Source organism: Choristoneura fumiferana, chromosome 3 (genome assembly GCF_025370935.1).
Source record: "Choristoneura fumiferana chromosome 3, NRCan_CFum_1, whole genome shotgun sequence".
In the NCBI taxonomy this organism is placed as follows: domain Eukaryota; kingdom Metazoa; phylum Arthropoda; class Insecta; order Lepidoptera; family Tortricidae; genus Choristoneura; species Choristoneura fumiferana.
Window position 1 is genome coordinate 3908944 of NC_133474.1, and position 24446 is coordinate 3933389.

Here is a 24446-nt window from a genome sequence, read left to right on the forward strand (position 1 = left end):
TCGCGATCAAATGCGGGTAGTTAGAGATACCGGGTGCCAGTACGGTTCTCTTACCGTTTGTTCGAATTTCTTGAAATATTTATATCGTTAAACCACTGATGTATTAAACTGTAGATCCACAGTCGCGCGTCGAATATGTCCGAGCCAAATGAGCGCCACTTTTGTAAATGTGGCCTCTTTTTCTCAGTACGTTGTTGTCAGTGCAAGCGTAACGATGCCCACGTGCGTCTTTAAAAAGTGCAAAAATCACTCGCGAAACCGGAACAAATCTGATGGAATATCATACTTTCAGCGAGTATTTGTTGTTTTTTCTATTAAATTCTAATAATCAGAGAGAAATATTGAATTTTAATTAATTTTAAAGCCATTTCTAAATTGCTAATTAAAGATAAACGTTGCCAGAATTCCACAACATTGACAAATGCCTGTCTTTGTCACACGCACAGGAAAACATATCAGTAAAACGCAAAACAGATAAACAACAGAACATGGAACAAAAGTGTAGTGGAGTTGCCGTCACTCTATTTTATTTACCGAGTCGCCTAGCAACGGGTAGCAATGTCGTTTGAATATTTACCTTGAAGTTTACGATTTTAATTATGTTTTATAAAAGCTTCGATAATATAATGTACTGACTGTCTGACTGTGTGGTTTATTCGTTTTTGTGCAAAATTAATAAAGCAATTTATGAACCACAAACCTCAATGCTAGTTTTAGTGCTAGTTCTAGTCTTAGTTTTAGGTGGTACATTTTTGGAGCCAAAATAAACTTTTCTTTCTTTCTTTCTTTCTTTCTTTCAATGAAGCCAACTTTGATAAAGCGCTCGCCAAATCTACACCGTATTAATCACTGTTTACCTATTGTTTTTTACACTAAAAAAATCATACTAAGTATTTTACACTGTTTACAAGGTTTATAATACAGTTTTACAATTTATTCACACTAGTCGAGCTTCTTATATTTAATAAACACAACATACGAAGTCCGCCGGAATTTCCGCGAATGAAACTGTCTGACAGACAGCCTGCAATTTTTTTTTGAGCTGCGTGCGGCGTGCGCTGGCAATGGTTTTTAGAAGCAAACAGCCAGAACAAGGAGGATGAGAATTCAAATTGTTTTTTTATTCGAAATACTTGCACAAGTGCTTACATTTCGGCGATATTTTTAGAAGCTTTTCTGTAGCTTGCCCTGTTTGCTTATTTATTTATTTATTGTTTTGTTTGGGACAAATCTTGGAAGCTAAATTTGGACCCACTTTCCAGTGGTCCGATCGACTTGAAATTTGGCATACTTATGTAAATTGGTGACAATACAATAATCTGGTAGTGACAACTTGGTGGTTCCTGTCAGAATCGTCTCTGCAGGAGGGAACTCCTCAATAGTTAATAGTACCGACTTGAAATTTGGTATAGATATGTAGTTTAGACGACAATTCAAGTACAGTCAACAAAAATTACATTCGGCAAAAAAGCTTGTATTAAAAATTAAATTTTTAACAAAAACTTATTACAAGCATTATATTTATTTGCAGTGTAATGTAACTATGCTTTGCTCGGTGGAATCTTTCAACTCAAATTTGAAGTGGGATATCTTCAACCGATTGAGCTGAAATTTTACACGCATGTATACTTAAATCCATGACAATGCAATATTATTATAACATGGAGTTGATCTGATGATAAAGCTAGCGGAGTGACCATAGGAACTCTGTGATAAAACGACACGACCACATCGAGTTTGGACTCGTTTGTCGTCTTGACGATAATTCGGTAACCAGGGGCATAAAGTTAGGTCTAGGTGCAGCGTTTTGGGTGTTCGTTGATATATCAACAGTCAGTTAAGTCAGTTTATTATTTAATATATATATAGACAGTGCCGGATTAGCCCATAAGCAAATTAAGCGATTGCTTAGGGCATCAAGTCTTTCGGGGGCACATAAACAGCACCAAACATTTTTTTGTAGCACATTAAAAGGTAAGGCTGTTTAAAAATCCGCTCGCTCGTGCCCCCCCCCATAATTCTCTATTCGTCTTCATAAATATTAATATTTCGTTCGTAATAAAATACTTATTTAAAATATCGATTAAAGGGGGAAAGGGGGGGAGGGCATAGGCGTGCATTGCTTAAGGCATTCAAAATAGTCTTAATCCGGCTGCTATTATAAATATTTCGAAAACGGTAAAAACATTTGGACTAAAGAAAATTAGCTTAAAAGTTACCTTTTAATTTTTTTTTAATTTAATTGACAAAAACTTTTTATTACAAAAAGTCCTCTCCGAAAGTCCGCCGATTGCATTCTTTGTTCTACAACCTAAATTGTCCGTTCTTAAGAAAACGTCAAATCATCCAAGCAATCTTGCAAACGTCGCCTTCAAGTAGCAATGAAATTAATCCCCTCTGCCTTTTTCTGATAAGCTTACATTCATATTCGCAGCATGCGTATGTTGAAATTGTGGAGTTAGCTGTCAAGTGTCAAAGCGTTGTGGAGTTTTGCCGCTAGCGAAAATCAACTGTAATAGAGTAAAGACTGGTTTTCAAATTTTCGTCACGTATCTTTCTATTTGGTTTGTGTGTTGGGATCAAGTTCTACGCACACGTAAATTTTATTAATTGTGGAATATGGCCGCTAGCGGAAATTCAACTGTAACTTAGTTTAAAGCCGAGGTTTCAAATTTCGTCACGTATTCTTTTAATTTAATTAGTGTGGGTGACTGATTTTTTTTTTGTACACAAACAAATAAATAGTTCGACAATTCTTGATGGGGATTTGTTTGGCATATGTGTATCTACAGTTTAATACATCAGTGGTTATAACGTTTTAAACTTTCGTGATTTTCACTCATAGTCAAAATACCACGCACAGTCTACCCGTGACCACGGCCACTGTAGTGTTGCTGAAACGTCGAGGTAAATATTACTCGTGTGTGTTAGCGTAATAAGTCCTGTGCGTGGTATTTTGACTATATTATATCGTTTTAAATAAATTTAATTTCTCTTAAATAATTTTTTTTTCAAACAGTTTTTTTTTACAATTGATATTTAGCTATAATTAGCCTATATTATATTTCTTCATTCTATAAGATAATATTAAAAAAACGTAAAAATAGCTCGCTTCTATATATTTTACGGTAAACGTTATTATGTCAATGTCCAGTAGTGGACGTCTTTTGGCTGACATGATGATGATGATGATGAAACGTTATTATAATGAGTGAAACTATGGTAAATTAAATTATAGTACTCGTAAGTGAAGTGATTCAGAGATGAAGAAATGTTAAAATCCTGCTGTCAATACACGACATGTTGTAGCTGTGTGTGTAATCATTCAATTCAACGCTCGTGCGATACTGCCTATAATAATTATGCTTTCACTACTTTCGATCAGTGCTGTGTTAGTTTAGCAGTAATTTTTGATAGTAGGTACATGTGTCTTTGCTGCTCTTTATGGAATCTCGATCTCGAAATAACTGTGTTTAGAATTTCTCACGCAAAAAGGGTAAAGGACGGCTGCCTGTATTCAAGCTTCTAGACAGTTCCAACTATTAATAAATTCACCGTATTACTTGTAAGATAATAGATCAGAGGTTTTCAACCGGTGTGCCGCGTATCCCTGCGAAGTGTATGCGATTCGTACAAAAGGTGTCACCGAGACCCTATTAATAAGCCTTCGCTGTCTGTTATTTTATAGGTACATATTACGGGTATACTGTACGGAACTCTTACGGTACTCTACGCGCCAGTCCGACTCGCACTTGACTGTTTTTTTATGGTGTGCCGTGAAACTTTGATTAACGCACAATGTGCCGTTAAAACCAAAAGGTTGAAAACGCCTGTAATAGATCAAAATGCACTAAGACCATATTTCCCTATTGCAGGTAAACTATCAACCGGCGAGCGTACAAACTGCACAGTCGCGCTGGAACGTCGCTTGCCCCGCGAACGACTCGATCGTTTAAACGTAATACATTGCTGGCTTGTACTTTTGTCGACGCTGCCTTTTAGACATGCGGCTGTGGTAAGCATCAACCTATCCCATCACCCGTAGCGTCACTCGCTTCGTCTCAACGACGCGTTACGCCTTGAGATTCTTCCACGGACCCCGACATACGGATCGCGGATACATTTTTGCAATCATTTTATAAACAAAAAATGGTAAAATGCCATCCGTTGGCGGCGTGGCATTGTAAAATAAGTACGCGACACTGTATTGTTTATATAATTCGATATTTATGCTATGAACTTTGAAATTTGAATAGACACTTTAATGTTGCTCGCGAGATAATTCTCTACAATTTTTGTTTGTAATTGTTCATGATATTAAATAAGTATTTATTTAGATAGCATCGATAAACTGTTGGTCTAATAATCCTTATATTGAAAACTAAGTCAGTCTTGAACAGCGTAAAAAAAAGATTCTATTTATATTTCAAATATGCATTTTTGAGTTGATCAACTGTATTACTAAAATAAATTGATACTATAATATTGGCGATAAATCAACAAGGGTTTTAGACGTATTTTTGTAGCTGATTAAATTTAGGGATTATTAGATCAGTTTAAGAAACTGATCGTTGTTTTAACAAGGGTTATAAGCATCATCTGAGATTAGGAAGTTTCATAACATGTGATCTTCTATGAAGACTGGCCGTGCTGCGATGGGAGGACACGTTTATGCACAATGAAGTCACTATTTGTACAAACCATTTATATGTACAATGAGTATATATTTGTATGTAACGATCATTTCCATATGTTCACGTGTAAATTATAGATTCTCACATGCTGGATTTGTAATGGTGACCTTTATTGTGTGTTGTAAACGAATTTATTTATTTTTACATCGATACGAAGTTTTCAATTTGAAGTTTGAATTTCGAACGCTCGTTCACAACCCCTAACCATAGACAGTTGAAAATGTTTATAGAACTTTTTATGTTTATGTGAATGTAACTTATTATTATTGAAATTGGATTTTGTCTTAACATGGTGCAATACTGAACATTCCAAACGTGGTTTATGCTATTATTATAGTAAAAATATTGAGTAATATATGGCGTTTCATTTAACATTTGCTTGCCTTTTTGCTCTCTCATACGGCTTTTAAAATGATAATGATCTCTCATCCAACATTAAAGGTCATCGTTATAAATCTAGATTTATTTGAACCGATATTTCAAATCATCAGCTTAATATCCATTAGAGAAACATAAGAATATTAAAAACTTCTAGCGTATAGAGGCGACGTTTCTCTGACATGCTAGTCGCCACTATATTGTTACGGCTTTGCGAGAGGTTAGTCAAGGAAGCGATTTTACTGTCCACCTATACGTTAGCATACTTTTATATTTTTATGCTAGAAATAAATCCGAATCATATCTTAGAGTACTTAATCTCACTAATAAATATCAACCCCAAATAGAAAATATCGAACTTGGTGTTTTCAGTTGCATAATTTAAGTATTTATGTTACTATTAAAATAATGAATACCTGAGGGTTTTGTATAACGTGGTATAACTTATTAACTATAATAGATTAGGTATTGTTTACTAATTATCTATAATTAATTGACAAACTTATTTGGATGAAACTATAACATGGGCAGCTTTATTATTATAATTTAATGGTTAACTTGATACATTAATTCTAAAACAAACAATATTTGCTAAGCAAAGGGCCAATGTGCCATAAATTTATACAAAAGGAAGCAGCTATAGGTAGCATAATATCAAAGTCTCACCGACGTCCTAATCCTATTCCATTTAGGCACAATTTGTATATTAGAAACCAAGAAACTACGTTTTATAAATTAACTCGTTTATGTGGAAAAAGTTGGTAAGTTTATTACAATTCTAACATACAAAACTCAAAATAAGTTTGTCAAATCTTTCTAATGTCTTTCCAATTCCTCGTGAAGGCTAAGTCAGATTTTTAATTGGCTCATTCGTAAAACTACAAAACAATAAATGGTAAGGAATTATTTTCTCTCGGCGAAACAAAAATACTTACTTTCCTTCCATATATTGCTAAAGACTAATAATTTCCCTCAGATAGTCAAAGACAAGCTATTCAAAATCTAACGATCGCATTGCATGTAAAAATCATATGGTGTCGAAGCAAGCGGGTTGCATTTCCTTAAGCTCCAATGAAGTTGTCTAAGTTCAAATAAAAATCGACTTAGCGCATTCACAATTACACATTGTGTAGAAAAGTAACTCATTTATGCATACAGAAATGGATAGTTTCATGCAAAAATGTATCCATCAAAACTAACTGTTTGCAATTTCTTTTTTTGATTGACACATTTCTGCATAAAACCAACCAAACTAAGGATGCAGTTTTGATATGAATTTGTACGGAGGAACGTGTTGAGAGTGGATATAAAACTATTTTTATAATGGGGACGAAATGTTAGGTGGCTAAATCGCATTACTTATCAGTACCTACTGTAACGTATTAAAATGTAAGATATTTGAAAGGATATGGCTGACCATGTTACCTAGGCTGTAAGTAGAAAAAATAAAATATTTAAGACTTAATAACTGCGGCTTGCTTTTCCGGTTAAGTGCATGATTTTCCCAATAAAGAAAATTACACAAGAATATATCCTATAAAATGATTATAATAAAAGTTAAAAATGAAATACCTTCTAAAAAGTTGCCAAAAAGTGTGCTACGCGAACACGCAGATTCTAATAATTATTCAATGTTATTGTAGCTTTGTAGTGGCAAATAAAACTAATGCAATAGATCTTAAATATTTCATTTAGGGTTAACATAATATATCATTGGTATGTTAGGTTCACAGCCAATGATATCTTGAACAAGCACTTCAAAAATGCGGGAATTCGAGCAATTTGCATATTATGTGAAATCGGGTATGTAAATTCTTTTCTTGCAATCCCTGCGACTTCAAATAGGGAATATTACTGCAATTTTCTGCCGTCAGAGTGTAGCACTAACACAAACCGTAAACAGTTTTTTGAGTATCTTAAATAAAATATAGGCCTTTGCCCAGCAGTGGGACACAAAAATAGGTTAATCAAAAAAAAATTTAGGTATGTAGGATGCCATAATGTCATATTATTTCAATTATTTTTTTGGAAATATAGCTCTATCGTAACTATCGATGTAAATATCGTGTTATTTTGTTACTAATAAATGTCATGATTTCTATAGGTACTAATACTCTTTGGTCATGCACGATCCGTCATGGCGACAAAATATAAAGAGAATTGACGTTGTCATGGCTATTTGCGCTGGTGTTGCCCCCTGCGCAGAGCTTGGCGTAATATTCCCTATTGTAAGCAAGCTCTTCTATCGCTAATCACCTCCTAGGTAACATTATAAATATAATTAAGTATGTACTATAAATGTCTACATGACCATTTGAAATTGCTTCAAAATTAAAATATTAATTAAAAATCATAGATTCAATAAAAGACACATTTTGTTCAGTGAAATTCTAATAAGTATTTTAAAAATTGTATGTACTAGTCAAAACAACAGTTTAAGTTTTCATTTTTTATAACGCATCTTTCTGTGATATGATTTTTATATTAATAGAACAAAAATATTCCTTTATTTATGTGATAATCCAATTGAAAAGGTATTCCTATGGCGGCACTAAATTGTTGTGCCTATATTATAATAATAAAATTATTAGCGTAATATTACTATTTGATTTTGAAAGTAAAATAATTTTACTGATCAATAACTTGTGGAAAGTAACTAACAACACTTGACTTAAAAAATTTAAAGTAACAAAATATTGAATTTAATTTTAATTAGCTGTGCAACGCCACTGCCATTTGGGTACCTTTTAATGTATTATTACACATATTCTTCTTAATATGTATTGGCCACGTAACATCCTCAGCTAGGAAATAATTATAGGGATTTGTAATAATCTAATATAATTTATGCTCAACTGTTTAAGATGTTTGTTTGTTTATAATTATCATTGATCTAATGATTTCTAGACTGCATTGCCGCAAAATATATGTATTTGAGTCATGTTAAAGCAGCTAAACATCATCTTGTACCGTCGCCGGCCATAACATCAAATATGTAAAAACAAACACAAAATATTGGATACATTCTAATGGGGATATATAAAGTAGAACTGCTTTTAAATATTTAGACTGTTTTGTCGTATTATTTCCTATTGCCGGTGATTGCACTAGTTAGAACTAGAAGTATCACTTAAATCTAACACCGGAACTGTATTGATGAAGAAGTTTTATAAGTTGAAAGCATGATACATTTTACATTCTAAAAATCATTATATCAGTGATAAAATGTTATTTCTAATTGGTTAACATAGGTTTGCCTTTATATTCGGCTACTCACAAAGCGGGAAAATAACATTTTTTCGTTACAATATAGTTCGGAATTAGCATTTTCGGCGAATTTGTGACAAAGTAATGGGGTGGATTTGGTTTTTATGGTGGCACTTTACTTCGCCGTATTTGAACGAAATTTAATGACGACCGAAATGCGAATAAAATTTAAGTGCTACCATGAGAATTTGGGTAGGTACTTAAGACATTGGCGAATTTAAAAGAAATAATACTTAGCATGCCATTTTGGTTGTAAATTAGCTAAACAGTTGAAGCAAACTCTGGCTAAGGCATAGTGATTTATTATTAGATTCTCAATAATAGTTTTGTTACGCTTTGTCTTAGGTTAGACTCTAGTAATCATTTTAGTTGTTAAATTATTATTTAATAAAAAAAATCGAAAAATTAATAATTATCGTAAGCGAAAAATCGATACAATTATATTGAGTGTAACGAACGTATTTAATACATTGAATTAAAAAATGTGGTTAAAATATCGAACAGTATACTTGTGTTTGGGCATTGTTGTGGTTTGTCCACGTTAGCGTGCAAACCGAAAAAAATATGCTAGGTATACATGGGGGAATTGAGCCGTTTTAATTTTTCACGTACTTCAAGCCAATGATTTAGTGAGTTTTTAGAAATTTTTTTGGCTTTCTTTAATCTTTGTCGTACTTTACTGTTCAATTAGCAAGGAAACAGATACATAAAATCTTAAAATACACCCTGATATGATAAAGAACTGAAAGAAACAAAAGCTTTTATATTCTCCTCACAAGGGATAATCTTGGCACTTATTCCATTTTATTAGTGGAAGTGTATGGATTCACACTCGTCTCTGTAAAATAGTATCTTTACAGTCGGATGTAGTGTTATTTTACTCATAGCCTGCAGCAATATTGTGAATATCCCTTTACTCATAAAATACACACACACAACAAGAATGATCCTAATTTATTTCTCGGTGTTACAAAGTAAACCGTGATTTATGCTTATATTGTATATTTTATCAGTAGAAGGATTATTATTTATTCTTATCGGCAACACTGTACAGAAATTAAATTTAAATAAATAGCACGGAACTGTTCTGATCGCATTTGTTTTATTTTGATCCATTTTGCTACGATGTCTTTAAACTCATTAAAGTAGTTATACTGTATGTAACTACTACTTATAAGTATATCGTCACTACATTGAAAAAATCTCGTATCTCAAATCCATACGTCAACAAAATCGACCCTTCAAATAATGCACATAAAGTTCACTCCGAAAAACTATCAATTTAAGGTACGAGCTTTTTTAAAAGTAGTGACGCTATGTTACTTAAAACAATCGGACTCGCAGTCTCACATGTCTTACTAGATACTTGCATATATATTATTGGGTACCAAGAAAACTAATGTATACTTTTATATGAAGTCGGTAAGTCGATGAAATTAGTCATTAGCAGTTTCACGTACCCATTTCCGTGTGCTGATAAATACTAATAATAAAATTATAATGATGCTACAGCTACCATATTAAAATTTCATACTGTGTGTCACATGGATGGACGGACGAGTAAAGAAAGACAAGAAAGTTGGAAGTGGAAGATTTCGATTCCAAACCGGCACATTTTCCCGAGTAAAATTATATTTAAAAAGTAACTGTTTGTTTAGGAATCACAGGACGTCACTTTTTTTAAATTTATTATAGCAAAATGAGGGTTTTCACCCCGCAACCTTATAGAATAGGCCTAAAAAAATAGTTTACATACTATTTACTTTAGATGTAAGTATAATAAAGATAAACCTTGATTTATCCCTTTATTGGTAAACAACTAAATTACAATTTTGAAAGGGATTTTGGTTTAATTACTTGATAATGTATTTGATTTTTTTATCAAAATGCTTTAAAGACCAGCAAGGCTACTACGAAACTCGAAACTCGGAAGTTTGTGTCGTGCGGTCCCTCTCGCTCTCGTATCAATCAGTGTAAGTGTCAGAGGGACCGCACGACACGAACTTCGAGTTTCTAGTTTCGGAGTAGCCCAGTAGAGTTTCTGAACGAAACGTTGTGGTTACCAGCATACAAAATGTTCCCGAGTTGATGGCAAATTGAGGATCAAGGAGAAGAAATAATTTATGCAAATACAAACTGCCTTGAATTTAGACTAAATAATTAGTACTTAAAGGCCTTAAAGCAATCATGACAATTATACATAACATTATTGTGTAGTCAAGCTAAGCATCTGGCTGCCACTAACTATAATAATAAACGCTTGAAAGTAAGAAACAGGAGGCGTAAACTCAATAAATAAGTAAAGGAAATGGGTTGTGTGTTTTTAGAAAGCTAAAAAAAGGAAAACCTTGATTCATCGCTTGCAACATTAAGCTGTCATGTGCAGTTGTAGACAACACGTCAATACGTCAATTCAATCGGATAAGACATTATGTGGTCTATCTTGTCCGTGGTTGGTTATGGCTGATCGGGAGAAGTTGTGTCAGCAAACTCCACTTTGTATTTATAGTTCGTAAAAATATTTATTTTGTGCTTAATATAAGCTAGTATTATCGTGATAAGTGCAACATTAGTTTACTAACAAAGTGCAAGTGTCGCAACCGCGCTGTGTTATTGTGTAACGTGATCTATTATTAGGTTTTAGACGGTTCTGAATTTTGGTGTTATGGTATGATCAATATTTGATTCAAAGTGGCAGCCGTGGCGGGTAACGAAATGGGGCAAAGTCCGAGTTCGATGAGGAGTAAGAGCGGTCGGCAGCGATCGTTCCGGGGGTTCGCTAGGCGGAGTAAACTGAACAAATCCAGTTTGAGCCATACATTTAGTTTGCCGCCTTCCGAGGAGTACCCGGAGCTGATGAACGTGAATACGGCAACGGAGGAGCAGCTGATGACCCTACCGGGAGTCAACAGGCAACTGGCACGTGCCATAGTGCTGCATCGTCAGTTAATTGACCGCTTCAAGCGCGTCGACGACCTTGCTTTGGTGTCAGGTGCGTGTAATCAGGCATTATGCAAATGAACTGCTCTAAGACTCACTGCGATCGTTCTCGCATCATTGAATATTTATGCTGCCTTTAATGTGGTATTACCATTTTATATGTTGAAGTTGGGGTTCTATAACAATAACCTTTTTGTTACTATCATTTCTGTTTTTTTTTTTTAAATTAAACAAGGTGTAACTTTGTATGTTTTATGGGTAATGCTATGCCCTAAATGCCTGCAGGGCTACAACGAAACTCGAAGTTCGTGTTGTGCGGTCCTTCTGACACTTATACTATTTAATACGAGAGTGAGAGGGATGGTACAATAGGAACTTAGTTTCGAGTTTCATAGTAGCCCTGCTGTGCTTTTGTGAGTTGATGGACACTGTGCAATCTAGTTTTCATTGATGATCTTAGCATAATAATGAAAACCGTCTATAACAACATCCAAGGGACAGCAATATTCTGTCATAAAAGACGAGTTTCCATTGCATCTTAGCATAAAGTGAAAACTGTCTACATAACAACATCCAATCCAAATCTAAAATTTTTTTTTTGTGTGTAACACTCATCCAGTAGAATAAAGACATATTTACAAGAAAACAAGTTTTAGATTTTAAATTTACGTATTGATATCTTTAAATCTCTTTGTATGTAACATCATACAAAAAGAAAATAACGAAAATATATTTATAAATAAAGAATTCATGGTAGAAAAAAGCTACTTCTCAATAAATCAATACCTAATACTAGACTACAATAGATAATAAATTTAATATAATGTTAATATATAATCCTAATAGATTAAAGAATAATCAATATCATAAAAGTATAAAATATAATGTGATTGTAAAAGTTATAAGATATATTTATTAATTATAAATATCCCTCAAAATGTGTCCCTCAGTTCGGTGTGTCTTTTGACATAGGCCTCCTCCAACTGCCTCCATTGGACTCTGTCAGCTGCAAGTTATATGTGTAATGTAATTTTAGTCTTCGTGGTGCATTAGTTGACTGACTGTAATGCAGTATAAATAAATGTCTAAATAAATAATATTGTTTTAGGTATTGGAGCAGAAAAACTAGAGCTCCTCAGGCCAGAGATTTCAATAAACAATCGTAAACAAATATCAAGAGCCAGCTCCTGCTCGCAATCCTTAGATAGTATCAGAGTTTCTATCGAAAGCAAGCTCTGTTCTGTTAACTCTTCCAGCGTGTTTCAACTGCAATGCGTGCCTGGTCTGAACCAAGAAATAGCAGCGAATATTGTTGACCATCGGAATAAGAAGGGACCATTTAAATCTCTAGATGATCTAATAAAAGTGAGAGGCATGGATGTTGTAAGGCTAAGCACAGTAAAACAGCACTTGAGTCTTGAGCTACGAAAATGTGAAAGTGTTCAGCATCTCACTAATGGCCATGTGAATGGGTGGGCCGAAGACACAATCAACAAGTCACTAGTTAACAGCACTAGTACGCCTCGAACCCCACATAGGAAAAGTTTATCAATGCCAACTAAACTACCGATGATATTACCAAATGGTTTTGCGGCTGCACCAGTCAATGACATCCTTGATCTGTTATCTGCATATTCTCATCGGCCAATTGTGGAAGAGGAATTCACGTACGAAAGAGATGGAGTGAGATGCTGTAGATTAGCGTCATGGAATTTGCACAGACTTAACATAGATAAAGTGACAAATCCTGGTGTAAGAGAGGTTATTTGCAGGACGATTTTGGAAAACAAGTAAGTTTTTTTTGAATTCTTAGATAAGATAAAAGTGGAGAGATTCAGTTGCTAAGTTGTTTCATGTTTATCTAAAATGTGGCAATATCTACTGATAAATGTGTAGCAATTTATGTAAATCAATATTCACTGCATTTTTGGCTGACTCAGATAACATTTATCAATTTCTTTGTAATACATAATTTTAAACAGCTTATGTAGATTTCATTATTGCTTATTACTAACTGCCTACCCTTGCTTTGCATGGGTACAATAAAGCAGTAAATAAAAATAAATTTGCTCAAATACAATTATAGATCTCCATAAAAAATTTCAAACATTATTTTTCATATAAACCTACCTTGCCATAATATAACAAAAAAAGTAGATAAAAGGGGCAGTATGTTATTGTGATATTTTACTTATTATTTTGACAGCAGTAATTAAAATTATTCTTTAATGACTCATTTCATTACAAAAACAGGAATATTTAATACTATCTTTACTAACTATTGCTATTGCTAGCCAGTTATGCATTTGATAAAAAATATTTATAGTGTGGAATGTTCCAAACCTATTAGCTGGAAATGCTGGAATCTAATAATGAGGCCATTTGATACTTGTTTTGTTAAATAAGTATGTGAGTTTTAAATGCCTAGTCTGCACTATTTCCTTCAAAGTATAGTATGACTAGTTAAGCAATTTAATGCTATGTTGATTTTGCTGAACTGACTGGATCAAATATTGGTAATTGATTTCGTCCTATAGTCAGATTGACTTGAAATTTGGTTTTACATGTAGGCATGACAATTTTGTGACAATTTGTAAATACAATTACATCAGACAAAAATGTCCTATGTATGTTTATTTATAGGTATTTCTACTAGCGTTTCAACCACTATCTATCAGTTTCCTGTTGCATATATGGAAAAAATATGGGCTACATTTAGCATGAAAGTTCATAACGAATAGCACCGGCTCTAGCCCTTGATCAAGGTAGACTGTGATTGTCTACACCGCTTCCGCGCCTGTTAAAAGGCGCCATCTAAATTTTATTTTGCAAGCTAGAAAATTCCGCCTCCTCCCATCTGGCGGCTAGAGCGACTGCAGGGCTACTACGAAACTCGAAGTTCGTGTCGTGCGGTCCTTCTCGCTCTCGTATTAAAAGTATAAGTGTCAGAGGGACCGTACGACACGAACTTCGAGTTTCGTAGTAGCCCTGCAGCTCTTGCCATAGGGTCGGCAGCGATAACGAAATTGTAACACAAGCACACTGTATCCTAAATTGAAAATACAAACTGAAATATAGATTCACAGAACAACCAGAAAAATAAGATCAACACTGGGAATCGAACCCAGGTCCTCCCCAGGTCCAGGTCCGGTATAGATGTCGCTAGCGACACTGCTTAAGTGGCTTAATAAGAAACAAACAAGCTGAGATATGTGGTGCATAGGGGAAATTCGTGTCTGTGCCGTTGACCAACAGTGGTGTAGCGGTATAGCACGCGGTACGGAATACCGAGGACCTGGGTTCGATTCCCAGTGTTGGTCTTATTTTTGTGCATCTATATTTCAGTTTGTATTTTCAATTTAGGTTTTACATGATGACCGTAAAAGTAAAAATTTGGAATTGAAATAAAAAATACAAAAAGATTCCAAAAAAACAATCTTAATCACACTGTATCCTATTATAAAAAAATCCACTCAGTCCAGTTCATTTCTTCATGTGACATGATACTGGTAGCGGTTGAAACACAGCAGATGGACGATGGTTGAAAAATAGTACAAGCAGCGCTAACTGCACGCGTCGCGTGCAACGGATTTATTACTTATTTTTTCTACTTTCAACTTTGTTTTATTGCCGCAGATTGTCTATAATCGCGATCCAAGAGGTCCTGGACTCGGCAGCATTGAAGATACTCTGTGATGAACTGAACTCGCCTTCGTTACGGCGTGTGAAAGAGTGGAAGGCCAATAGCCACAAGTGGGAGTACTGCATAGCTGAGCAAGTAGATAGGTGAGTAGACAAGATGTTCTGTCGATTGTTGAATATTTTTCAATGTTTATTTTGTGCGACTTTAGGGATTTTTGTTTAATGTATGTATACCATTAGGTTATCGACCTTAATTTACCCACTGCCCCGTTTGAGTTTTTTTTTTCTAAGCGCTTTTCACACCGCGTTTTGTGGATACACACACGAGTTGTTTGATTGCTCTATAGAAAGAAAAACTGCGCTGTCAACGTGCGTTTCTAAAACGGGAGTCGATCGACGGCGCATTTAAAAAATGCGGCGTGCAAACTGTAAAGTCTCTAAAGTTCCCCCTTTTGTTTTACTTACTAAGTAATACAATTTTCTCTGCTTTAAGTATTCTACTTTTAACGCCCATAAGAAGCTGTTATCGCCCGCATTGAGAACCTATGCTATGATCTCCTCTGTACTCATCACTGTCTGAACGATACGCACTGGAGCTAAGAAAAAAATGGTTTATAATTTAATAATTAAACTCTTGAGGAAACCTAATTTATGAGGGGCGAAATCCTAAATAAAGGAGGTTTATGTTTTTCGAGCGTATGTATGTATGTCCATTTCTTTGGTCTTCGCTGCAGCCTAAACGGCTGGACGGATTTTACTATTTGAGGTATCATTGGATTCGTTATAACTGTCGGAGTGACATAGGCTATATAATATTTCAATATGGCGTCTGCAAAAAAAAATATGGCGGAGGAATGAAAAAAAATATTGTAACAATATGGGTATCAAATGAAAGCTAATAGCATATTCTAAATATATATGGGTTATAATACTTTGAATGTACCATTTTCACAGAAATATATCAAAAAATTATAAAATAAAACATTAAGTAAATTAAAAAAATCTAAAAACCGACTGCCTTAAAAACTAAAACGAAGAAAATAAGTCTAGTGGTCTAGATATCTGTTAAGTAGCTAATTTAAAGAACAACAGTCGGGACCCATTTAAATCGTGACCAGCTCAAAAATTCTTAGTAATGGGTCCCGACTGTTGACCTTTAATTTAGCTACTTAACAGTTCTAGACCAATAGACTTATTTTCTTCGTTACCGTTTTTAAGGCAATCGGGTTTTTTGATATTTGAAATTTTTAATTTACGTTTTTATGTAGAAAGTACGCTCCGACCTTACAGTACCTATAGTTATAATAATAATATAATGCCTGACATTCATCTCCAACCTCAACAAATATGACAAAAATAAATAATTTATTTTAAAGTGTGAGTTAATAGCTATGTCATGTTCGTATTTTCCTCTTGATAATACAATGTAGGTACATATACATTTTATACATAAATATTATTATGAATACTGGAAAAACACATTTCTCAAGCATTGCAAAACTTACGTAAGGTAAAAGCAATTTAAGCCAATGTTTTCCATTCACGATTTTTTATACACGGTGTCCAAATTGTTTCGGAATAATTCTGCAGATTATTTTATTTTGTTAGTTTGACTACCCTGTAAAGTTTTTACATCAGATTTTTTAGTTTTAGTCACGCCTTTGACGCGGTGTGTATAGAAACATTTGTCAACCACATTTGAAAAAATCCTGTTGTTGAAGTTCATAATCCGCACTGGGCCTGTTTGGGAACTAGTTGTAGTTGTCGTTCATTGCGGCGTTCTAAGGGGGAGGCCTTTGTTCAGCAGTGGACGTGTTCTGGCTGATGATGGCTAATGGCCTAACTGTTTGAATATAATCAGAAAATAAGATAGTTAATTATGCGCAGTAAAACTGTGCAGAGTTCCTTAATTTATGATTTCTTTTAAAGTTCGTAACTGAAGTATGTTTATTCACATATATTTAGCAAAGCAGTGAGTTTATTTGTGTCTCTTTTGTGTTACGTCAATACTCGTCAAGTTTAATCTCGTACAATTTGACCTTCAACAATGACTGTAAAGTTATAATATTACGTATGAAAAGAAATAGTTTTTAGATTTGGCTAAAAGTTAATTACCAGGTAGTTTCTATCAATTAACAGAGCCGTCTGAAATTAACGGAAATCAAGAAAAACACAGTGTATATTATATCTTTTGTTCAATGAACAACATAGATTAGATTCAGTCTCAAGAGGTTTCAAGTGCTGATAGAGCTATGTACGTAATAAAGTGTACAACATACAGCTATCTCATTGCTGTAGTGATTAAAAAATTCATGACTAGATGATGATCGTGTCGTGTATCGTAGGAATATGACTTAATTGTCGGCATGAGTCACGTTACTTTTCTTTAAGCCTGCACCAAGGCAGTGATAGATAATTAATGTGTAGGTAGTGTCAGGGGAGTTGAAGTGAATGATTACATGACCTTCCAATAATCTGTTCAAGTTTAGTTATTTATTTTAAGCAGTTTTGAAGTCTAGAAAAATAAGGCATTTATGACTAGATATAAATATAGGTGAATATTATTATTTTTTTAAATGATGCTGATGTAATCCCCCACAATGTCATCAAAAATAAGCTAAGCAAATTCCACACACAGATAATTGTACAAATCATAATGTCTAAATACGTACAAATATGTCAATAACGTCTAGACCTAGACTTAATCGAGCATACTATAGATTCTACTACTACTACTACTACTTGAACAAGACAAAAGTCGTAGAACGAGTTTTACTTGTTCCCGTCGGTCTTTATAATGAGGGTTTTGACAGAGGCGAAATATCGCTAGATGGCGTTAGTATCGTGAGATCCGTTTGACGTTTGCTCGTGATTGGTTACAAAACTAAATGAGCCAATCGCAAGCAAACGTCAAACGGACGCTCACGATACTAACGCCATCTAGCGATATTTCGCCTCTGTGAAAACCCTCATTATAATGATATCTACTTCATGTCAATACAATACCAAGTTCAATCATTTGGTTACCATGTAAATGTAGAAAGTGTTTTTGTTTGTGGTAAAATATTATACTATTTTCTTTTCAAATTAATGTAATACCTACTTGTGTATAAAATTTGAAGTTACTGAGATAGGGTCACTCGGAATCGAATATATAAATCCCGATTTTTCCCGTTCCCGTGGGAATTTACAAAAATCCTTCCTTAGTAGATGCCTATATTGTATAAGTTATCTAACTATGTGCAAAATTTCAAGTCTCTAGGTCCAGTGGTTTGGGCTGTGCGTTGATATATCAGTTAGTCAGTCAGTCAGGACTTTGAATTTTATATATATAGATATAGATTAATGCGAACGTTTGCGATTGTGTGTGTATGTTTGTTACTTCTTCACTCTAAAACGACTGGACGGATTGAGATGAAATTTGATATGTAGATAGCAGAATGTCTGGTCTGGAACGACATATAGGTTACGGTTTACCGCGATATTCCCACAGTTTCCGAATAAAATCCCATACTTTCGTACGCTAGCTAAGAATAGAGAAATAATATTTAACGTTGGTGTTTTATACATATATGCAACGTGAACTAAATCCACTATGTATTTTAGGGATTAGGGAATCCCGAAATTAAATTAAACTACCGGATTTAATGGATTACGCGGATTATTCGCGCAGTAGCACCTTTAGTTCTTGCAAAGGAGCAAAGGCAAAAATAAAACGCAGTTCTTCCTCCATCTCTTGTGAATAGTTGTGAAGGAACTAGTGCGAAAAAAAAACCGCATTAGTTCCTTGAAGGAACAATCCGATTACGCGTGCGAAGCCGTGAGTAAAATCTGGTACATAATATTTGTGCAAATCTTTGCGGAAGGTTGAAACACCTCTGTAAAACTTTCAGAAATTTTCAAGAGTGGTTGCCAACTGTTTCCATACATCAGAATTATCATGACGTGACTTAAACGATTCACCAATTAACCTCTGTTTTTACAGTTGAGGAAGGAAACTGGTTTGCGTACCTACCAGGGTGAATCTTTTTCAGAATTAATTCCACTGTGATATCATTGGCTGCTGTATGGAATGTCAACATGTCATTAGTTTAGTAGCACCCTTGGTAGCACAAAGGTTCCACCCTGGTATGAGATTCAGTTTTCTCTACTGTAGATAGGATACGTTAACTTTCTAATCGTCGTCTCCTGAAACTCTTTGTATTGTTGCCTGGCATGCCCGTACGCATAAACGGTCAACTTCTTATCAACTGTAAACATATGTCGTACAATGTACAATGTACGTAATCAAATAGGCTCTAGTCAGGATCAAGAATGGCTCAGTTTAATACCACCTACGCGATATAAACCTTGAATTAAAGCTTTTTTTTGCTGAATGTACCGTACCAAGTTTCAAGTCGATACCATAAATTGTTGAAGAGTTCCCTCCTACAGAGACGTTCCTGGCCGAACCACTAGAATTTCACTACTAGATTGATAATTTAATAGATATTGTAATACGTATCCAATGTATACGCTGTGGTGTAAATGAAGGTATAGTCACACGGATTGAGAAAGGGATGCTTGGATGGTTTGGGCATGTTGAGAGAATGAATGAAAACAGATTGACTAAGCAGATCTATAAGACGAGCGTGAATGGGAACGTTGGGAGAGGAAGGCCTAGACGAACGTACCACGATCAAATCGGGGACATTCTGAAGAAAGGTCGGGTCAGGAGTACTCTAAACCGACGTGCATGCATGAAAAGATTGATGAATGTAGAGGAAGCGAGAGTTGTATGCCAGAATCGTAGCAAGTGGAAGGATGTAGTCTCTGCCTACCCCGTTGGGAAAGAGGCGTGATTTTATGTATGTATGTATCCAATATTGTCTGATGATTGAAATGACTGCATTAGGATCGTCGTAGAATTCTAATTATAGAATTCTACGACACTAGCCTATTCATAGAGAACCTAGATTTACCCGTGCCCTTCGCTCGAGTCAGGGTCGCAGCCGAAGTGGTCACCCTCTTGCGTATTGTCTCCAGTCACGGCCAATAGCGGGTATTTATATCGTCCCCGCGCCCCCACTCACGTGTAATAAGGGATATCGCCCATCCACTGTCCGTTATCGCCCGAGCTTTGGACTCCATAAATTGCACAAATTTGAGCCTACTAAAGCCATCACTTCGTGGTTTCGTGGTGTTAATTCCTCTACATGCTTCCAACTCAATACGGTATTTGACTATTTTTTATATGTTTTATAAATTAAAACTTTTCAATGCCTGTTTTCGAATAGAGAAACAATTTTTAAGCTACCTATATAAATAACAAAGTTATGAAGGTTTGAAATTCAAGATTAGACAGAGAAAGACATACTTGCATGTGACGTGCTGCATAAACGTTTGAGAAAGAGACAGGTGTATAGATTTTTCAAAAAATCATTTTAAGTCCAATTTTCAACCGATTTAAGTTTTCTCTTCGCTAAACACTGTCTGTATATCTATATTTTCATAATAATATATAAGACATGGCAAATTCAGGAGTTGTCTAATATTCTTTAAAGTATAGCTAAATCGACACTATCGATGATTTCGCCAATGTTTTTAGGGTTCCGTACCTCGAACGGAAAAAACGGAACCCTTACTTTGTTGTCCGTCCGTCCGTCTGTCAAGACCCTTTTTCTCAGGAACGCGTGGAGGTATCAAGCTGAAATGTATATCAAATACTCAGGTCTACTGTCCCTTGGAGCTGTGAAAAAATCAAACTTCTAAGCCAACGCAATCAAAAGATACAGCCGTTTATGCCGCAAATTTTCGAAACTCGCAAGGGAATCAAAACCTACAGGGTACCTACTTCCCGTGAACTCAGAATCTTGAAATTTAGTACGATGCAACGTCTTATAGCACAGATAAAGGAAGAAAACTACTTATTTATTGAATCAGGCGTTACTTTGCGGAGGTCCATATGTTAACCAGATGTTAACATCTGGTAGCATGGTGTACGGTTGTGTCGCTCTGAAGACGAACTCTGGTTGAGTTCGAAACGCGTCAGTTTAGTGTGGTGATGGTGATGGATGGGTTTGTGTGATTTATGTGTGTTCTTACAGTGTGGAGGTGGAGGAACTGCATGAACGCGCATATCTTGCATAAGCGTAGCTATCATAAGGTCCCAGGTGAGCAAAGTAATGGTTTTAGGTCAATAAAAACTACTAGTTACAAGTTCTGTCAAACTGCTGAGCAAAGGCCTCCCCCGGATACTTCCACAAGGCTAACAATAATAATAATAATAATTTACAAATTATGCTATTGGCATACTTGTCTATAGGGAAAAATCATAGTTTCCGCAGCACCTTAACCGAGCAAGCAGATAAAGAATGGCACAGAAAAGGAGAAATATAGAACTGTCACGCTTTTTCATGTTCTTATTAATAGTTAGTTTCCAAATAATAAAGGCATTAAAGCATCTTTTATTACATGATTTATAGGCAACAATAAAATGTATTAAAAATCGCGTTTTAAATGCTCTCAGTTTAGCCAGAGAGCAATGCTGCCACCGCCATGGCGGTTATTGCTTGTTATCGCCAATAAGACTAAGCAATTATTTTTCTGTAGTTACATTTTATTACCTGCCTGTTGTAAAGATTCTCTTATCTCAAATAAATCCATTTTTACATGATTTTTATTTTCGCCTCGTATTTATTTGTTTGTTTCAAATACTACAAGTTAATTTAATACAGTGAAATATAGTAATCTTCTGTCAGATAAAACAGTCAGTAAAAATACTAATAAACAAATGAAAGTTTTAAATTTCATGTTCGTACTTCTAACTATATAGGGTCGGGTCATAATCATGATCTGAGCATTTATTTATATTTTTAATATTATTTTTATAACAAAGTTGGCTTAGAAATGAATCTTCAAAAGACAAAAGTAATGACTAACCACAAGCAAATCGATATCCTAATCAATTAACTACCACCTGAGTACGTGCAGGAATATATCTATCTTGGGAAACAACTATCGTTTAGTACAGAGATAAATTTAGAAGAAATAAATAGGAGAACAACTATCTTTTGGTATAAATACTGGGCTAATAAAGAGATATTCAAATCCCAGCTGCCTGTAACGCTCAAAAAGATGGCCATTGATTCAGTTATCCTTCCAAGCTTAACTTACGGTTGTCAAACGTGGACATTCAACTCCAAGGCTCGAAATAAAATCCAAACAACACAAAGGGCCATGGAAGGGACTTGCTTTAATGTCAAACTCAGAGATAAGATCAGAAACTCCGACATAAGAAATAGAACCAAGGTAACGGATGCATTATTGTTTTCACAAGAATTAAAATGGAAATGGGCGGGTCATGCTGCTAGATACACTGATGATAGACATACTTCAAGATTTCTTAAATCGAGGGGTCCATACAGAACAAGAAGTGTCGGCAGACCTGGTTGTAGATGGCAGGACGAACTGGTAGCAGTAGCGGGAAAAAATTGGACACGAATAGCGGAAGACCGACAAAAATGGGATTCTTTGAAGGAGGCTTTTACCCGAAGGGGGTCCATATAACACTTAAATATACATCCATGCATAATATTAATTTATTAAAAATGTCATTTTTAATTTATTACTTTAATTTGTATTATTTAAAATTGTAATGTAGTATAATTCAAATACAATAAACTAAAATAATTAAATGTGATATGATGATTTAAATGTGGAATAAATAAAGCTATATTATTATTATTCCCTTTATTTATTTAAATTCTTAGTTTAGGTTGATTTGTGACGACTCACATTAAATTGTATGATAAAATGTTACAGTACGATCCTGAAAAAAAAAACCTAAAACTGCCATGTTAAAAAAACAACTTTAAATAGAAAAGTCCACAAACCTCCACAAACATACAACTACAACACGAAAGTAAGAAAAAACGTTCTTGAAACCCCCATGCGCGGTGTAAGTCGTAAATGTGCAGCAACCCCAGTAACCCCACCCATCCTGGTTATTTCGCGAGTCACCTTGCGATTTCCGATATGTTGTTGACATACCGCATCCAACAATCCAAATCGCTCAAATAACTTTTAGAATAAGACGTCATTTTGGTGACAGAGAATGCAAAGTTGAACAAGCATTATTTTTAGCGTTGTGACATTACTTTCGTGTGATTTGTTCAAGTGTGTGAGAAATTAAAATAGGCATGAGCTTAGCGCTACCATGACTGTGGTTGCTTAATATAAATCCTTACGGATACATCGCGGATACAATACGCTTTCGAAGCCAAGTTACCATTATGACTTGAACCGGATATCAGAACGCTCTGGCACATACACCCGGTTACAAATATAAAATCGTCATAATTTCATGATTATTTCCCATATCATTCACGAGTTCCGTTCCAACGCTCAAGTACGCATTGGCAGCGATATGATAACATATACATTGTTGCTAAGCTCCCACTAGACCCCGACAGGTTGATAATCGTTATTGTTTTATCATCGATTGTCTACGACCCATTGTCGGCTAATCGATTCAAGGTATGGATTATTTACTAATTGAATTATAACTGGAACGGAACGTGCGTCGATTCCGATGTGAGGAGGTTAAACGCACAACGCCAATGCATATCATGTGTATTTACAAACATGATGATTTTTTTATTTGAGAAGCGTGTCAACTTGAGTTATAATCGTTTGCCTTTCTGCTCTGCTACCACCCATACCCTCACTACAGCTGCTTAAAATTTCTCGGTCCAGGGTTAAAAAATTAAATCGTTTTAGGCGTCTGGTGAGCAATTCCCTGATGAGTCGGGCATGCTGCCGAGGCCGGCTCGGCAGTATTCTATGAGCATTCTCCACCTCCCTCGAAAAAAAAAACCTAGATTTGGGTTGACAGTACCACATTTTGGCACTAATAAATAGGCTAGTAGATTCACTGGCTTATTTAGATTATGTTTTGCTTCTGTAGAAGAAAAAGCTATTGGCTAAATTTACATCCCAAGGGAATTTTGAAAAATCCCTGCAATATGTCTGACAAATTTTGAGTCTTAGCTCCAATGATTCAGGGTATGCGTTGTCTGTCAGTCAGTCAGTCACATTACACTTTGATTCGATATGACCGATTTTACGCTAATTCTGGCGTCAGTTCAGTGCACCATTCTGCTCAGAATGACGAGAGAATTATCGTGTAACCCTCTCGAACTGACGAATGAATGTTCTGAACTGATAAAATTAAATATTTTATACAACATTAGTCAATCTGTTGTGAATGACAGGCTATCAGAATGTTGGACTGAAGTGACGCCAGAATTAGCGCATAACCGATGCTGTTTTTTAAAGTTAGGTATAGAAAGCAGCAATAATGTAGATGGCAAATTCTTATTATTGCTTGTTAAGTTTCACCGATGCCTGGCACTTACCCGGCACATGACCAGAAGCCCTGCGTTATGCATATTAAATACATTCATTCATTTGCTTCATTACCCTGAGCGGCATTAGCGACGCATAGCGATAATAACACCGGGCTGGCCATAACTGATAGCTGGT

At 35.2% G+C, this 24446-nt stretch overlaps 1 protein-coding gene across 1 annotated transcript in view; it reads left to right on the top strand.

Moving 5' to 3' along the window:
• Positions 1-10748: 10748 nt before the first annotated feature.
• Positions 10749-24446, top strand: part of LOC141426398 (endonuclease/exonuclease/phosphatase family domain-containing protein 1-like) — a 30594-nt gene continuing 16896 nt past the window's right edge. The window contains exons 1-3 of the mRNA XM_074085274.1: positions 10749-11331; positions 12388-13069; positions 14916-15065. Of these exons, the coding sequence (XP_073941375.1) occupies positions 11055-11331; positions 12388-13069; positions 14916-15065 (1109 nt within the window). The 5' untranslated portion in view covers positions 10749-11054. The remainder of the gene's footprint in view (positions 11332-12387; positions 13070-14915; positions 15066-24446) is intronic.